This window comes from Triturus cristatus, chromosome 9 (genome assembly GCF_964204655.1).
Source record: "Triturus cristatus chromosome 9, aTriCri1.1, whole genome shotgun sequence".
In the NCBI taxonomy this organism is placed as follows: domain Eukaryota; kingdom Metazoa; phylum Chordata; class Amphibia; order Caudata; family Salamandridae; genus Triturus; species Triturus cristatus.
The window spans coordinates 661,062,716-661,081,350 of NC_140592.1; the positions used below are offsets into that span (position 1 = coordinate 661,062,716).

Genomic DNA, 18,635 nt, shown 5'->3' on the forward strand with positions numbered 1-18,635 from the left:
TTTATGAAGTGAAAAAGATGATTGACAGGTTATTGCAAAACAAAATATTTAGTTCCCTTATACATTAAAAAGACATTTAGCATACTGCATAAAGTCTAATATTCGTTTTAATGACCTACTCTTTAACTTAATGAGGGAATAAAAATAAACAGAGGTCCACTGTTTCAGTGGTCAAGGAAGACCAGATGTGAAATAATTGTGACGGTCAATTCTTCCACTTGATAGCCAAATTATAGCATATATTTAGAGAGAAAGTTCAAGGAACAGTGCAGCACTAGTTCTAGTTTTCAGATGGTATGTTGGCTTTTTGGAATTTAGTCCTGGATTGTAACCTAGAACCAATAGCTCGGTCTTCTGATAGTTACTTCAGTTTGGCAGATCACTTGCGTCATTCCAATGTTTGTGGAAACACTGGTGATATAAAAGATGGAGTTGTTTAAACCATGAAATATGTTAAAATCTTGTCCTTTTACATGATATCTTCTAGTAGAAACAGGAGACACATGATGCGTTTTAGATCAGTTCTCTTACCTTGAACAGAATTCCATTCACAGCAAAAGGGCCAGGAAGGTCCGATGGGAGGTAATCCTTAGTCTACGTGATCTACCTGAGAGGGTAAAGAATGTGCTTTACAAAACTACAAACTAAACTGAAACTGCAGAATCCTTACCTCTTGAATCCACTCTGGGCACCAAACTGAGCCAGAAACCTCAAATAACAGTCTATGCCTTGGCTCTGTCTCTGCTTTGGGTCCCACTGCAGATGTGACATCACAACACAGTATAATACGCTACCCTAGCACACTCACATCAGTTATTTTTTTCCCCGCACCCTTCACAGAGACTGAGTTGCTCTACTCTGATTATTTTCCTCAAAATTGTTGTCTACAGAAGGGGTTAATAGATATGTCCCCCTTAAAAGTTCAGGATGCAAATTGTGCCATTCTTTTGTTAGACCCTGACAGATATTGATCTCTGATCCACACAGTCTTTTTGATGCTTGGGGCCCAAATTCCAGGTCAAGCGACAAGTGCAACTGCATTCACACAAAGGCCATCATAAAGAGCATGAGGCCAAGTTCTTCCTTGCAGGGGCTCAAGATGAACGTTAAGGCAACAGGTATCATTTTAGGTCTTGTCCCACAACAGGTTCCACTCCGGCTATCCTTTGACTAGCAATTCTTGAAAACAGACTTCCTCCAAAGGGAAAGAAAAGTCAAAGAAAAAGTTCAAGAAACCCCACAAAAGGTAATTAGTGATGTCTGTTGTTCCAGCGGTAGGTTTTCCAGTCTTCAGCTCTGTTCCCCGACCCCACAGCGCTTATTTTCGAGAGCGATTTGGACACTTATTATGTAATGGAAGCACTGACCCTGTTTACACCACAGTGCACCTTTGCAGAGATACTCCAGGCACAAAGAGGTCAAGTGTACTTCATTACAATCAGTCCGCAAACCCCAGTGCTGCCACACTCTCATTCAATTAAATACAGAGCTGCTTCACTTTTAATAAAGGACAGCGATCCTCCTGCAGGCACAGGCAAGTGCAGTGAGAAACTGCAATTACCTGCTAGGGGATGTTTGAAGTAGGGTGGTCCAATGGACTCCTTTAGTTCCTTCCACAGGACTGCCTTCAGGGTTTGTACTGAGAGTGCCATATACCATAGTGCCCCAGGGGCTCACAAAGCGGACACCCACTCTCTGTACACCCTCTTGTCACTATGTATAATGCATGCCCTGGTGCAAAATCTATTGGCATCGGATTCAAAGGCAGATCCCCTGCTCTACTTCTAGAGTTTCCAACCCTTGTCGCTGACCTCATGCATATGATAGCCTTCACACACGTTTGCTGGTCCTTTTTGTCTACACTCTAGCTACCTCTTATGTGCCTCTGGCCCCAAGAAACAAACTGGGCACACTGACTGGATTTCCACTGGTGGCTCTAGCACCAGTCCACCCTGCTCCAACATGTCTCCCAGTGCAGACTGTGGGGCTGCTACAAATTTTTGTGATCTTTCCAAAATCTAAGGCAATTCTCGTCCGGCATAGAGCTCCTCGTCGTATGAGGGAAGATCCAGCTTACATGCCTGTGCTTTGTAGAAAATACTTTAGCAGACTTTGAGAGCACCTTGTGTTGGGTTTTAACCCCATTCAAATGCACAACATTGTTTAGCACATTAGCTACTATGGATGCTGGTGAGTATCTTGCCTTGCAGAATGCTAGTAGCCTAGACTCTTCCCCAGAGGTGAACCTGGAGTGTTCTTTGGAGCTCCTTGCTGAAAAAGTTGCCTCATACACTGCTGACTTGTATAAGGGGTGATAAGGTTGTCAAGTTGCCATTGCCTGTGGAGGAGATCAAGGTCAATGTACTCACAGGGATTTTGCATCCTGCCTCCTCGACTGCTGAACCATTGCTCCCTTTGAATGAGGTACTAACGGACCCCATCCTTGGTTCATGTGACAGCAAGTGTATTGCTCTGGTTGTGACCTGCGAGGTCACCAGCACCATCCACCAGCAACTGGGGACCTAAAATTACTGACTGCTCACCCCTCCCCGGTGAACCTTGTGGTTCAAACCTCTCGGGACACTGGAAATTAGCTAAAATATCATATCCACGTACTAGAGTTTCACGTGATCTGCCTGCCACTCTAGGCATTCATTCTCTCCAACCAAGATCACTCTGTTTAGGTCCTAACAGGCAACACCACTTTGATATGGTATGCCAAAAGTAGGGTTACTTGGGATTGCATCCCCTATGTCTAGAGGTGTTGAGGTTATAGTCTCGGGTCCAGGCTGATGATGTCCGGCTGGTCATGGGCAATCTGACAGGCTCCTTGAACATACAGGCTTACTATCTCATTGGATGCCATCTTGCTGGCCACAAGCAGCATCTTCACCCTAAATTGGTTTGGTCAGTCTTCACCCTCTGGGGCACTCTTCTAGTGGGCCTGTTAGCCTCAAACAAGAACACAACACTGCCCACTGTTCTGCGGCCTGAATTTTGCTCTGCAAGAATCTCCACCCAAATCTCCAGATCCCTTCACCTTCATGTTTGTGGATTGAGCAAGGCAATCTGAGCTCTTTTGACCTGCCTTCAGAAGTTGTGGACATAATTTTAGCTCAGTTTCACTCTACCAAGTTAGTCATATGTTGACCCTCACAGGGAGTATATACTATATATGATGTGCTTGACCAGAAGGAATTTACTGTGGCTTCTGTTAAATGTTATTTGCATGCCCTTTTGCTGTCCCTTGTTGACCCGATCAGCCTTAGCTGTTTATATCTTCTAATGTTATGAGACTGCTGAAGGGGTTGGCCCATTTGTTTGTCATTGTCCTGTTTGTTAGGTCAGAGTGAGACTTTAATTTTGTGCTTCCTTTCCTGCTGTGTGCTCTTTTTGAGCTCATGTATAATAGCCACTTGATGCTGCTTCCTCTGAGTACTTTTTCTTTTGCCACTACTTCTGCTTTGCGTGTTAGTGATCTTCAGGCATTGTCCCTTCAGTTTCCCTTCATCAAATCTTTCCCAGACAAGTGATCCAGTGGACAAGATTTCCTTCCTTCTGCCCAAAGGTCTTAGTCTCCCTTTCATGTGGGGTAATGGATCTCCCTGCTGTGACGTACTACGGCCTTTATTAGCTCACTGAGGAGGAATGTCTACATCATGCAGATCTCCATTTGACTGACCGTTTTTATAGATTGAGAGGACCCACAAGTTTCTGATTGACAATTAACTTCCTTGGCTATGCTTGCTCCAGGTGCACCAAGGTTTTTCAGAAGAAGACAGGCAGTGTCTCTCTGGATCGTCTTTTGCATCCAAATCTGCTAATCCCTCCCCAAGAAAGGAGCTCTGGAAAGTATCAAAGCCCATTCCACCAGTTTAACGGCCGCCTTGTCTCAGGCATTCCTAAGTTGGACATTTGCCAGTACCTCACCTATTCTACCAATCAGCCCATCCCCCACCCTTATTGATTCCTGTCCCCCTGAGAGCGAGTGTAAGGGCCCCAATAACATTGCAACCCATCCGGCCATCATGGGCCCCGCCCCTGTTTCCCCGTGTATTATTCCATCTAGTTCTCTTCCCCTGACTCTGGTCTCGTGGAATGTTGCTGGCCTCCGTAGTAGGGTAACCTCGGAAGACTGGTCTGTCTGGGTAAATACCCATGATATCCTGGTTTTTCAGGAAACTTGGGCTGTGGATCCCATCTATTTTTCCGGGTATGTAAATTTCTCTAAGGGGGCCACACGTGGCATCAGGGGCCGTCCGTCTGGCGGCCTCTGTATATGGGTCAAGCAAACTCTTGGGTATTCCCTTAGAGAATTGGTCATCGACAGCCCCGATTTACTGATTATCTCTTTGCAACACCACGATGAACCCGAATTTTTGATTATAAATGTCTATAATAGGGGCCTCCCAGGTGGCCGTGGTACTAATACCTTTTTACAACTGGATGGGTTTTTGGACACTATTAATATATGCACTAATGTCTTCATTGTGGGTGACCTAAATTGCTGTTTTGAACCCCTGCTCTTTGCCTCCGATTCACTTACATGGGAGATGGACGCGAGCCTAAATATCCCTCCTCTCGATCTCCCTCCTATCAAGAGGTGGACCGAGTCTGCCACCCAGTGGATGGGTTTATGTATGGAGCGGGGTTTCAGGGCTGCAATGGGCGGACCGCCTCCGACAAGGGTGGAAAGATGACTTTTTCTGATGGCCGACGGTGTAATAGCAGAATCGACTATGCCCTTGTTTAAGTGGAGTTTTGGTCCACATTATGCGATATGGCGGTTCATGACCGCCCCGAGAGTGACCATAACCCATTGGTTTTGAGTCTTTTACTTTGTCCAGCCTATAGAATCAAACCCTGGGACAAGGTTGCTATTGATAGTGCACTACTATCAGAGATCAGCTCCAAGGTCTCCTGTGCTTTGGACGATTTACAGTCTCTCCAGAGCACTGAGGATGTTGTTGGTAAAGCCACACACGTACATGATCACCTATTCTCTGGCCTCAAATCTCTTTTTTCTAAACCTTGTAAGGCTAAGAAATCTCTTATCTTAAAGCCATCTACCTGGTATAATAAAGCATGCCGAGACTCATATAGCAAATTAAAACTTGCTATTACCATCAAAGATCCGGTTAATATCAGATTGGCTAGAAAAGACTATAACAAGGCCAAAGTCAAGGCCAAACAAGAGTGGGACAATGAACACTGGAACAACCTTCTGGCTGCCAGTAAACACCGGAACCTAACCTTGTTTTGGCACATTGTTAAGTGGGGCAACTCACAGAACAGCCAGGTCCCCACCACCCATGTACCTCCGGATGCCTGGGTGACGCATTTTGAATCTCAGTTCTCGGATCCCTCACAGGTCGAGGGGCCTGCCCCAGTAGCAATCAGGGACTTGTCCACCTCCCTGACTTTAATCTTCGACTGTGCTGAGGTTGAAAAGGCTTTAAGTAAGGTTCCAAGTGGTAAGGCACCGGGTATGGACTGTGTTCCCACGGATCTTTTTAAATCTGATCTTGGGAATTGGGTGCCCTATATTGTACATATTGCTAATGCCATAGCCAGAGGGGCCGACATTCCTGATTCTTGGGGGGGGGGGGGGGAACCTGAGATTCTTCCCATTTTTAAGAAAGGAGACCGCTCCTGCCCGGGGAATTACCGCCTGATTAGTCTGATTGACTCTGTCCAGAAAATCATCGCTAGAATGATCCTGGCAAGAATCCAGATTTGGATTGAGCGGGAGGACATCATCTCTCCTTTGCAAGCCGGTTTCAGACCGTGTACCAGTACCATCGACCAGGCTTTCAAGTTTCAATCGATAGTCTGGAAAACGGTTTATCTGTGTGGTGGTACTTTATATGCTGCATTTGTAGATCTTCGGTCAGCATTTGACTTAGTCAATAGGACTAAACTCTGGAGTGTATTGGCGGAGCTAGGGATCCCAGTTGATCTCCTGAATATCATCATTAGGCTCCATGATAAAAACTTTGCACAAGTTCGTTGGGGGAAACAGGGCCAGGTTACTGATAGATTTAGGGTCAATAGGGGTGTCAGGCAGGGGTGCGTCCTTGCGCCCACTCTGTTTTTATTGTTTATTAACAGAGTTGTCCAGTATTTTTCCTCTACTTTCACGGACGCCCCAACGTTGGGTGGTATTAAAATTCCACTCCTTATGTTTGCCGATGACACCCTACTCCTTTCCCAGACTTTGTCTGGATTACAGGTGGCTCTGAATGTATTTACCAACTTTTGCTCTGATTTTGACCTGTCTGTTAATGTGTCCAAAACCAAATATATGGTCTTTAATAAAGGGAGATGTGTGAAGGGCCATGTTTCCATGGATAACGTCCTGCTTGAACGAACTAATGTTATGACCTATCTGGGGGTAGTATTTGAAAACAAGCTGGATTGGAGGCCGCAAATTGATGTTCTTGCTCTTAAATTTGCCCAGCTTTCTGGTTGCCTAGTTAAAGAACAAAAGCAATCCCAGTCGAGAATGATAGGCCCCCCCCATTAAAATCTTTAATGTTAGGATTAATTCGGCGATCCTTTACGGCGCCGAACTTTGGGGTTTTGCCGATCTTTCTCCCCTGGTTAAGGCACAACATAAATTTCTCAGAATGCTTACGGGCCTTCCTTGTTCTACCCCAGTAAAACCGCTCCTGTTGGATCTTGGCTGTCATTCTTTTGATGACATTGCTAGGTTCAAGCCATTGGCCTTCTGGAGGCGACTATGGACAGTCCCCGAGTTAGGCCTCTATGCCAAGGCATTTCTTGATGTTCGATCCATCTTGGGGGCTGGTAACATCCCTTGGTTCAGACAGATTAAACAACTCCTGGATTCTATGGGGTTGGGTATTCTGTGGACCGACCCGGCCAATAACACCTTCCCCTCAAAGAAAGATTTTAAGGGCCTTTATTGGACAATGGTGCAGCAAAAACATCTATTTTCAGCTTCTGCAGAGTCCCTGACAGGCAGGTTTTTAGTTAAAAAAAAAATCCCTCTTCTTGAAGCCTACTGGGATATTATCACCAGACCTCGAGACAGGAAACTCTTTCACCAATTTAGAGTAGGCACTCTTCCGACTAACTCTTTTACAAAAAAATGGAAGGGTGTCTCCTGTGATTCTTGTAAATGGTGTACTGACTGTGTTGATTCTGTTGGTCATATCTTTTTTGTCTGCCCCGCCTATGCTGCTCCTCGAGCTAAATGGCTCAAACCAATTTGTCGTACCTTGGGAACAAGACAAGGGTCAGAAGCACTTAAAATTTTGCGTTTTGACCCTAGTGAATGTGTCGCTATTGCTGTTGCTAAATTTTTGGCCTGGGTTTGGTATATTAGAAACAAGAGGCATTAGGTTACCGAAATATGCTAATATGATTATTTTTTTATTGTGATTACCTGGATTTGTTATCATCATGTATTCTGTTTGTATTTTTTTTCTTTGTATTGTAACTGTCTTTTATGATGAAATACATCGATAATAAAGACTAATGAATGGAATGGCCAACTACAACATGTTATTCAGTTCACTCCTATACCAGATATTACTGTCTTGACTCGAGAGTCTGTAGAGATGACCGTTTTGCAGAATAAATATTGTAGGACTTTCTGATTTTGTAGTCTCCTCAGATCTATCATCTGTGAGGTACTGCTTGGGTATTGATTTAAAAGGTCAGGAATCTTGGGGAAGAAATATCCATTAAAGAGCCAGTTACCTTCGGTAATGAGTTTTCTGGTGAATACTCTCTATCTGCAGATCGGTCCCACCTCCACATTCTGCTGAGTGCTTGTACAAATATTAATAAGGTCCCATGTTACTTTTTGGAATACTGTCATTTATTTTAATCGCGTTGACCTCATCTCAGCATCTGAGGGCATAGAAATAGGACGAGGAAGTGACAGTGTATTTCCATTGTGCCTTATACAATTCTGTGATGTCACACCCTGGGTGGAACCAATAGCCATTGCAGAGCTGAGGCACCATTTTTCATGTGGCTGAAGAATTCTTATTCTATGGAGTTAAATAATTTACTTACAACCAGGGTGTCTGAAAATGTGATTCTGTGGCATTTTCCCCGCATAATTTTGGATTAGCTGCATTTGCTACATAATCCATCATCAGCTCCATAATCTGCAGATTTAAGAAGTTGCTAAAAGGCAGCAACGTGTGTTGCTCCACAATGGAAAGCCCTTTGTATATATTGACTCGTCACTTTTAAGTTGCTTATTGCTGCGTTTAGTTGTTTATCTGGAACTGAGCCCAAAACCTTTGCCCAGACAGTGTGAATGTGTACAGGTGACAAAATAATGAAGTAATACTAACCAAAAAATGTGCTGCATTATGCGGTGTAATTTGTATACTGTTGGCACATAATTGAGTAAATCTTGCCCCTTAATTTGGTCACCCCTACTGCATAATTCTAGTGGCCCATTTTATAACACAAGTTCTCCATTCTTGGTATCTAACTGATTCACAAGTCCTCTTACCAACCGGCCAAAATGTCACAACTTTTCTTAATTTAAAAAAAAAAATTCTTTATTGATCAGCTTGCAACAGAATGATACAGAGGCCGGGGCAAATCAATTCGGATGGAAAAAATAGTCAATACAGGAAAGTTTTACACTTAAAACAATACCCAATAAGAAAAAAAAAACACCACCCTCCCCATCTCAGAACCTGGCACTGACAAAGTTATTTTTGAACCCAATCTAGAGACAGAGCAATCCTCCAAGATGGCTCCTGCCCCAGCTCCTCGAGCAACCAGTATGTCATTCCCACTGTCTACTGCAAATCAGGATGTCCAAGCAGGTACCCCGTGAGTGGAGCCCAGAAGTCCTTGGGCCGCGAGGCCTTTGGTAACTCCTCCGCATAAGCCTCCAATTGTTCCCTGCAGTACAGCAGCTCCCGCACCCATTTTTTTACTGTCGGGATAGTTTTGACACCCCAGCATTGCACAACTGCTCACTTAGCAAACAGAAGAGAGACAGCCACCAGTCTGTGATTGCCCAGCTCCAAGCGCTTCACCCAACCCAGTAGGCAGACATCCGGCGCACACACCACAGTCTCCAGCACCACATCCGTGAGTACTCTTGTAACCTGGTTCCAGAATGCATGTATACCAGCGGAACGCCATGCAAGATGCAAAAAATCTGCATCATCCTGTCCACATCTTATGCAGCGAGCACTCTCCCGCAAACCAAAGTTACGCAGCTGAAGAGGCATATAGTATAGCTGGTGTAAGTATTTGAAGTGAATAATGCAGAGGTTGCAGTTCACCATCAGGCGACCTGTCAGCGTGCAACAAAACTTCCAGACATTCAGTGTAAATGAGGCCCCTAGCGCTGCATGCCACTTGTTGTAGGAGGGAGTTTCGGTAATGTCCAGTTCCCACAGAGATGTATTATATGTTTTGGTTATAAGGCCCTTACGTGCTTCGCCTGCCAGCACTGCCTGCAGCGTTCTCGGTTCCGCTGGATAATCAGGATAGATATCTTGGACAGCCTGCCTCACACATACATATGTGAACCCCGGCATCATATTGTGCTCCCGCCCGACCTGTATCTCCTACAGTGGCAGGTACTGGCCATGTTTATAGAGGTCGCCCAGCTATGTAATCCCCGCAGTTTTCAGCGCCATCACTGCAGCCTGCTTCTGTGAGGCGGAAATATACAGATGAGCCTCAAGCGGCAGTGCAGGAGCGTAGAAATAGTCGAATTGTGCCCTTTTGTCAAGAGCTTTCCATGCCCACGCAGTGCATTGAACAGGGTTGATTTCGGTCCACGGCCCACCTCCTCCGCCCGATAGGGCAGCCGCCACCAGCGGCACAGGTAGCACCAAATCTGCCTCTACTGCGACGTGGGGCTGGAACCGCTGCGGGAAGTACCAATTGTGCGCAAACTGCTCCTGAGCGCATAAATAGTAGAGCCTCATATTAGGTGCTTCAAAGCCACCTCTCTCAAATGGTTGCACTAGCAGGTTCCAACTGCACCTAGGCTTTTTACCACCCCAGACAAACGACAACAGAGCTGACTGCAGCGTACTGAACAATGCGATATTCCAGTAAATTGGAATGTTGACGAACAAATGAAGAAGTTTAGGCAGAATCAGGATTTTAAGGACTGCTATTCGATCCACTAGAGAAAGTGGTAAATTAGCCCATCGCGCAGCCTGGCTGGTAATCTTAGTGATAACCCTGCCATAATTCGTAGGAATCGCCACATCGGTATCTCTATGTAGCCATATCCCTAAATACCGTACCGGATCAGTGGACCACGTCAAAGGGTAGTCCAGATCCACCTCGCGGGTACCAACTGTCAGCGGGAACACAGTCTATTTTGATACCTAAACCAGAATATCTTTCAAATGTTACGTATTCGCGGAGTAATTCCGGCAAAAACGTGGCTGGCTGGCCGACCTACAGCATGTCGTCGGCATACAGCGAGACTACTAGCGGCCGCTGACAAACGCAACACCGCCGGGGTATGTAGCTGGCGCAGTTTACAAGCCAGAGGCTCTAGCGCCGACGAAAAAAGAATTGGCGACAGAGGGCAACTCTGCCGCATACCTCTATTTACCGGAACCGTTTCAGACACCCAGCCATTCACCCGTATCCGCGCCACCGGCGCAGCATATGGGAGGTGGATCCATTTGAGAAAAAGGATGACGGGTCCATGCGCAGCAGCACAGTAAACCTAAACTCCCACTACAGAGTCGAACGCCTTTGCGGCATCAAGTAGCACCGCTACGGCTTGAAAATCCGCCTCAAAATAGTGCAGCGTGGCAAAAACAGTACACAAGTTGTGTGTCGTCGACCTACTGGGCACAAAGCCAGACTGATCCGGGAGTACCAGGCTAAGAACCAGGGGCTGGAGTCTACTGGCTATCATCTTTGCCAGAATTTTGGCGTCACTGTTAATAATGGATAGGGGCCTGTAGGAGTAGCACACATTGGCAGCTTTGTCCGGTTTCAAGAGCATAACAATTAGCACCTCTGAGTGTGGGAGGTAGCGCGCTGGTGTCATACCCCTCCGCAAAGACATCCAATAGTCTAGGGGCCAGTTCGTCTGCGTAGGCCTTTTAGAACTCGCTCGGGAGTCCATCAATGCCTGCTGCCTTGCATGTCGAGAGCGATATGATAGCAAGTTTCACATCATCGACATCAAAGGGCTGCGTGAGATATGCATGCTGGTTGACGGACAGCCAACCCAGCGTAATGTCATCCAAATAGAGGTTGATGTCGTCTGCCGGCACCTGAGACCGACCCCTATAAAGATCAGCATAGAAGTCTAACACAACCCTACTAATCTCTGGGGTACTAAAGTGCGCAGCTCCCTCTTTGTCCTGCATTTTGGTGATGTATTCTTGCCCTCGGGCACGGCCAGCTAGTGCGCAAGGGAACAGCTGGGCCGTCCCCCTTCTCCATAGTAACGGGACGTGATCTATGTGCCAACTCTTGGTCTACAGTCTCATTGTGTTCCGAAACCAGATCAAAAATCGCAGCCAGTGTTTCTGGAGCAGGATTCCACTCAGTCATGCTCCAATGTGGATTTGTTGGCAGCGAGCTTACTGATTCTGCGGCGTAAGTCTTTCAAGACCCCAGCCTGCGCCCCAATGCACACACCCCGTATCGTGACCTTGAATGCCTCCCAGAGCACTCCCGCACTATCCACCGTGCCAGTGTTTTCCTTAAAATAGTTACGAATCGCCTCGCCAACTGTGCACTTAAAAACCGGATCAGTCAATGTAGTTGGTTGTAGATGCCACGCAAACTGGGGCCTTTCGCACTCAGGGACTCGCAGTTCAAGCAGTACTGGGTAGTGATCAGATAGGGTCTTAGCCAAATGACTGACATCGACCACCCAGGTGCAGGCAGCATCAGAGATAAACAGTATTCCAAGCGGAACCACGTACTATGAACCGTAGATATAAAGGTGCTTTCACATGCCTCAGCGTGTCGCATAAGCCAAATGTCATAGAGATTTCCAGCTTCCAAGAGCCCCAGTAAAGCATCAGTCGCCTACCTGCTTCTCGCCTCCCCACTGCCCACTCTGTCTACCGTTGAATCGAGGCAGGTATTAAAGTCGCTTCTCCATATAATTTCAGCAGAAAGAAACCTAGATATACGGCACCACACATACGCAAAGAAAGAATGGTCATCCACATTTGGGTCATCCACATTAACGAGCAGTACTTCCACCCTGCCAAGCTTACCATGAACAAGGGTCACTCTGCCCTAATTGTCTGACTCAGAGCTGAGGACTGTAAAGGGAACCCCCTTCTTAATGAGAATTAGCACTCCATGAGAGTAGGAGGAAGCAATTCTAACCCCAGCCCACTGCTTACCCACATTTAGCTCAGAGCTCTTCGTAAGATGCGTCTCTTGCAGAAAGGCTCCTGGACATCCAATCTGTCCAGATAGGCCAGAACAGAGCGGATTTTCTTGGGATTGTTTAAGCTGTGTACATTCCAGGTAACGAGCTTTAGGATACCACCTGTACCCTGCAGTTAACCGTATATCCGTAACAGTGTGATGTCCGATTACATTGTGCGTTTCCAGGGTTCAAAGTCTGTGCCATAACAAAGTGCCATCCTGCCACCCCCCTCTACCCCCCTGACCCCACCACCCACTTCAGCATTTGCAACATGCTAAAGCCATCCCTGCTCTGAGTAAATATTGCCCAACAACTGCAGCAAACACATCGTAAATTGTGGGGAGCCCCCATGTGGGGTGCGTCAGAGTGCTACTAGCCTCCTACAGTGTAGGAGGTGGCTGATCAAGTCTAGTGCCTGTACTAGGATAATATAATCAAGCGGGTAAACATAGTGCATCTGAGGTGTCTCTCCAGTAAGGATGTACCCAGCTCCACAGGCATACGTCAAACAATAAAACTCAATACATGTGCTAGAAACACTGCCCATATTCAGTTGCATGCCAAATGCACTTTACATCAAACCCGGCCACCCTACTGTTCCTCCACCTCAGGATCAGCCGAGGTCTCACATTAATTCCGCTTCAATTTTTTCTCATGTTCCAACGCCCCGTTAGGGGTGGTGAAAATGTTAAAGTCCCCCCCTCCTGGCCAATTCTCAGACGGGCAGGGTACAAGGCATAAGGGATACCCTCCGCTTGTAGGAGCTTCTTCACTGTGCCAAACTCCCGTCTCGCCGCCTGTACCGAGACCGTAAAGTCAGGAAAGAATGCCAACGAGTTCCCTTGGTGATCAATGGTGCCTTTTTCCCTAGCCAAGCGTAATATGGCGTCACGGTCCCTATAATTAAAAATTCTAGCAATAATGGGGCGAGGTGGAGCCCCAGGTATTGGTCTCGCAACCAGAGAACGATGGGCCAGTTTGATGAACATGCTGGACAGATTTTATGGGCCAAAAACGTCTTTGATCAAGTTCTCAACGAAGGTTTCCATCCTGCCGGTGTTGGTGGACTCAAGAAGGCCCGTAATTCTGATGTTGTTACGCCAGGACCTGGCCTCTAAATCCTAGTTCTTTGCTTGTATAAGCGCCAGCACCTTTTCCATGTTGAGTGTTTTCCCAGAGACCTCACTTAGACCATCTTCCGCAGCGGAGACTCTTTGTTCAACTTCCCCCATTCTCGTGTTCAACTTCCCCCATTCTCGTATTCTGCTTCTCCAGTTGCACCGACATATGATCCAGTCTGTGGTTCACTGCTGCCATAGTCCCCTCGATGGATTGGAGGCTTCGCTGCATGGCTAACAGCGTTGTTTAAAGTGTGGATGGACCATCCCCCTGGGCCTCTGCCTCCGAATCAGAGGCCGCTTTTTGCTGCGTTTTACTAGTCTTTCGCACCTCAAAAGTGAGGTGAGGCTGGGACTTATCTGTTTTTCCCATTATAGATGGTAGGCAAGGAATGCTGCGACTTCAATCTGTAGATGTAGTAAGGGCCGCAACTGGTGACCAAATCTCTGGCCACTTACAAAAACCACAAGCAAACAGGCCGCTTCCCACAAACAGGGCCCACTGTGCCAATTGTCTTCCCCACAGCCGTCAGCAAGCCGCCCTGCATGTGCTTTCAGAGGGGAGCTATTTCCGTGCCAGGAGTGAACTCTGTTGCGTTGGTAGAAGGTAGATCGCCAAGTTACCTATTACTGCGTCACAGTCACCAGCAACCACCCCACATGTGCTGGCAAGGGTAAAAGTCTGCTATGCCAGGGGAGTACTTGGGTGGGGGGGGGCTGCACAGACAGACCGCCGGGCAACCGCAAGGCCTCTTCACCATCTCTCAGCCAGCCCAGTAGAGGTTCAGGAATGTGGGGGTTTCACAATGCATCCAGGCCTCTAGCAGTCGCACCGCAATGTTGGCAATGTTATTAGAAGGCTACGCACCGTTAGGTAGCAGGACCGCCGTTTTGAGTTCCGTGATTCAGCAGATTAGTAGCGGATATTAGGTGGATCAGCCGGGCAGAGCTGCACTAAGATGCAGCCATCTTGCCATGTGCCCTCTAGCCCCCCCCCCCCCCCCCCCCCTCCCTCCCCCCACAACTTGGTGGTAGATATATACTCGTAAACTTAATTGAGGGTCTACTTGAAGTGGACAGTTTAGGAGTTATGCATTTCAGGGGAACGCAAAATTCAAAGGTACTCATCCTTTCTGATTGCTGGAAAATGGAAAGATATAGTGTATATAAATTCAGAAGCCATCCGAAACTGCAGCAGTATCGCACTGTGAGTGAGAGGGATTTTTAATCTTCAGCAATAATTACAGGTAAGTACCATATATTTTATCATATTATCGATCATTTTACTTCCTACTTTCAATGGAAGAGAGTAAAATACTTCTATCGCTCAGCAACTCGGCCTGCAGTTATGTATATCTGGATTGATAGTTGGTGGTAATTATAATGTAATGCCTTTGTAAGAGCTGTATTTTTAACATGTGAAACTTTAACTTGCATGTATACTGATGGATACCAGCTAAGGCTTGAAGATTGAACATTTAAAATCTATGTATTAAAAAGCCTGACTGTGCTGTTTAAGGGTTCACTCTAGAAAGATCTTTGAGCTTAAGGGATAAGTCTGCTTGTTAAAGAGTTTGTCTATAAAAGGTGTATTATCTGCAATTTCCTTCTAGACCAGAGGTTGCGGAGTTGGATTTTCATCCTGATAACGAGCTTGTTCTTTGTGCTTGCCATATATACATAACTAAGCTGTCAGATAATATATTTTTCTTTTGCTCCATTTTAGATGTTGTCTTCTTCATTTACTTGTACCAGCGCTGGATTTACCGGGTAGACCCAACGCGAGTAAACGAATTTGGCACAAGCGGTGAAGTGCCAACACCACAACTAGCTCTCTCTGCAGCAGGAGATGGTGCCCCTGCACTGAGCATCACAGACAAGCCAGCAGAGGAGAAGAAGAAGGACTGACTTCCTTTAATTTTTATTAAAAAAAGAGAAAAAAGACCGGAAGGAAAAAAAAGTAAAACAAACTTTCACTGTTGGATAAACAGACAAGAGAGCAAATGAGTTTCAGAAAGCTGCTGAGATCCCTCGGGTCGTTGGCTTTTTATTTTATATTCCAGTGATGATTAATATTATTATGTTCTTTTGACCGGTGACGTTCGTAAAGTGCTATGTCCGTTGGAGAGAGCCAGCAGATGACAAAACAGGAGAGGATGCAGTCATTCCCAAGTGTTTCAAGTAAAGAAGCAAGGACCTGCCTCATTCGTCAAATCATCGCAACCTTCATTCCATTGCAAGATTCCGGCAAGCGATGGTCATGTGTTTTTCCTAGGAGGAGGAAGTCTGCAGATTTTATATTCCCTCATGTGCTCCACGTATGAGGGCTGTGGTCTGCCTTTCCCTTTCACTCTTATTTGTCATTTGATTTGAATCTACTCTGGCGATCCCAGATTTAATAAATTCCTGTGGGTGTTTAACTTAATGCCAGTCTCCTGTGTCCATCCTGGTGTTTTTCTTTTTGGACAGTCCTTATTCTTTGTTGCCTTCTACAAAGGCCAATGGCTCACCCTTAGTTTTGCAGCAGTGCTGTAATTTTCTCAAATGGTTGTGGGTGTACCATTAAGGTCTTGGCTACCATTAGCTGGTGCACTCCAGCATTAGGGTTTCCCTCCCTCTGGTAAGTACACAATTGTTCATCTGCTAAAGGAAAATATTAAGTACCTGCAGCCACAAAGGCATATCTTTGGTGGTTAATTTTTTTTCTTCAGGGTACAACACCTCCCCACACCTTTTCTTAATTTCAGTCAGGTAACAGTCCATAACGGTTAGGGTCATATCTGGGAGTGGGTTGCATTTAGTATTTGCTCAGTCAGCAGCCTTTGTCATCTGGTAGGGCCATCTGTGAATATCAGCGAACAGGCTTTGCAGCAGTGGTGAATGGCAACTAGAATGCCTTTTTGTGGCAGTTTCCAGGTTTAATAGGAAGTCCATGGTCCCCGCTGACCAATACTTATTTCTACTCTGTGTTTTGTCTTCCAAAAATGCACAATACCATATAGAAGCACGTACGCGGACTGGGCGGAAGTGACATCATTAGATCTCCTAAAGTCAATATTCCCGAAGGCCAAGGTTATGAAAGGCCAGCTGGTCTGAGAATGTACCCTTATAACATAACAGGCATTACATAGGGAGTCATTACTTTGCAGGCCCCACATCAGGAGTCACTACATTGCATGAAAGTTTAAATCCCAATTAAGTTCAGGTATTAAAATTTAAACCTCCGGTTCCATTATTTATGTATTAACTAAAAAAAATAAAGGTTACAGGGACGCTATAGTTAGGCTCAGATTTCACTCATATAAAACCATTGAAATTCAACAGTTCTAGTTACCTGAGCTAACTATAACGTACACCACCGCAAAGCACTGCTTATGACCTCACATATTACATCACTCATGACATGGTCGGTGATATCACAGATGGCTCTCAAATGACATCACTCATGACATCATCCAGTGATTGTGAATGTTTTCTAATTTATTTTTGTGTTAAACGTATATACCAAGGTATCACAAAAGTTAAATTAGTATACTTTGTGTACTACTAATGAAATAATACATTTTTTAACATAGTTGATGTCAGTCACTGTGTGAGTGGGTGTCTTGAGTGACTGTACAGGTGTGAGTGGGAGTGAGTGGCTGTATGGGTGTATAAGTGCGTGTCTGAGTAGCTGTGTTGGTGGCTGTGTTGGTGAGGGAGTAACTGTGTGAGTGGCTGTATGGGTGGGTGAGTGGGTGTGTCAGTGACTGGGTGAGTGGGTGTCTGAATGGATGTATAAGAGATTGGGTGTGTAAGTGTTTGTATTGTGAGTCGCTAACTGTAAGGTTAAATGAGCGGGTGGGTTGAGTGGCTGTATGGAAGTGTGTTCCGGTTTGGCTGTATGGGTGAGTGAGTGGCTGTGTGAGTGGTTCTATGGATGTGTGAATGGGTATCTAAGTGGGTGTGTGAGTGGTTGTATGAGTGGCTCTACTGAGAGGCTGTATTGGTGTGTGAGTGGCTGTATCGGTGAGTGACTGGTTGTATATTAAGGCTCGGAGTATGTAAGTGGGTGTGAGTGGCTTGTTTAAGTGAGTGGTTGTGTGAGTACTTGTATGGGTCTGTGAATGGGTATGTGAGTGGTTGTGTGGGTGTGTGAGTGGGGCGTATGAGAGGTTTTATGGGGTGCGGGGATGTAAGTGGTTCTGTCATCAGTGATGTCATTTGAGATGTCATCAGTGATATTACTGACTATCTCATTAGTGATGTAATATGTGAGGTCGTAAGCAGTGCATTGCGGGGGCGCAAGTTCTAGTTAGCTCAGGTAACTAGAACTGTTGAATTTCTCAGAATTTGTATGAGTGAAATCTGAGCCTAACTATAGCGGCCCTGTAACGTGTTATTTTCAGTGAATTTCTAAGGCTTTTTAAATTCTATTTCCTAACTCTAACGTCCCTGTAACCTTGGTTGGTTTTTTTAAGGGAACTTATATATTTTTTTTAAATTGTATTTCCTAACTGTAACCACTAACCTTTGGCACTGAGTGAGTGCATGAGTATCTGAGTAGGTTTGTAAGTGGGTGTGAGAAAGTATGAGTGGGGTTGTAAGTGGTATATGTGAGTCTCTGAGTAGATCTGTGAGTGGTGAGAGAGAGTATGAGTTATTCTGTAATTGGGTGCATGAGTGAATCGGTCTGTGAGGGGCTGTTAGAGTGTCTAAGTAGTTCTGTGAGTTTGTGCATGAGTGCCATAGTGGGTTCTGGTTGTTTTCTGTAGGCCTGTGCAGAGCTTGCAGCGTTTTACTCCGTGGACTTAGCGAAAAACTCCCCCAAATTCTTTGGACTTCTGTGATCGTGCGGCGTATTGCTTGGCCCCCCTTGGCTGCTGAGGGTCTTTGGAGGCCAAGACCTCCTATTGCCATGATAAGTTCCCCAAAGGTGTATTGCTGTGACCTCGTTGGAGGCCTGCCCCTTTTCTCAGCCACTCTGCAAAGGGGCCTCCTGACTCACTACTGATAGGGGGATAATGTCCCCTTGGCTGCTGAGGGTCATTGAGGGCCATGGACCCCTATTGTTGCCACAAGTAGGTCCACCACAGTGGGAATGCTGAGAACTCGTCGGAGGCCTTCCCCCTTTCTCAATCTCTCTGCAAAGG

At 45.9% G+C, this 18,635-nt stretch overlaps 1 protein-coding gene across 2 annotated transcripts in view; it reads left to right on the forward strand.

The window, feature by feature from the left end:
• CLPTM1 (CLPTM1 regulator of GABA type A receptor forward trafficking) overlaps window positions 1–15,928 on the forward strand; it is a 409,252-nt gene extending 393,324 nt beyond the window's left edge. For both annotated transcript variants that reach the window (XM_085625718.1, XM_085625717.1), the window contains exon 14: window positions 15,230–15,928. In XM_085625718.1, coding sequence (XP_085481844.1) covers window positions 15,230–15,411 — 182 coding nt within the window. In that variant the 3' untranslated portion in view covers window positions 15,412–15,928. The remainder of the gene's footprint in view (window positions 1–15,229) is intronic.
• The last annotated feature ends 2,707 nt before the right edge of the window (window positions 15,929–18,635 follow it).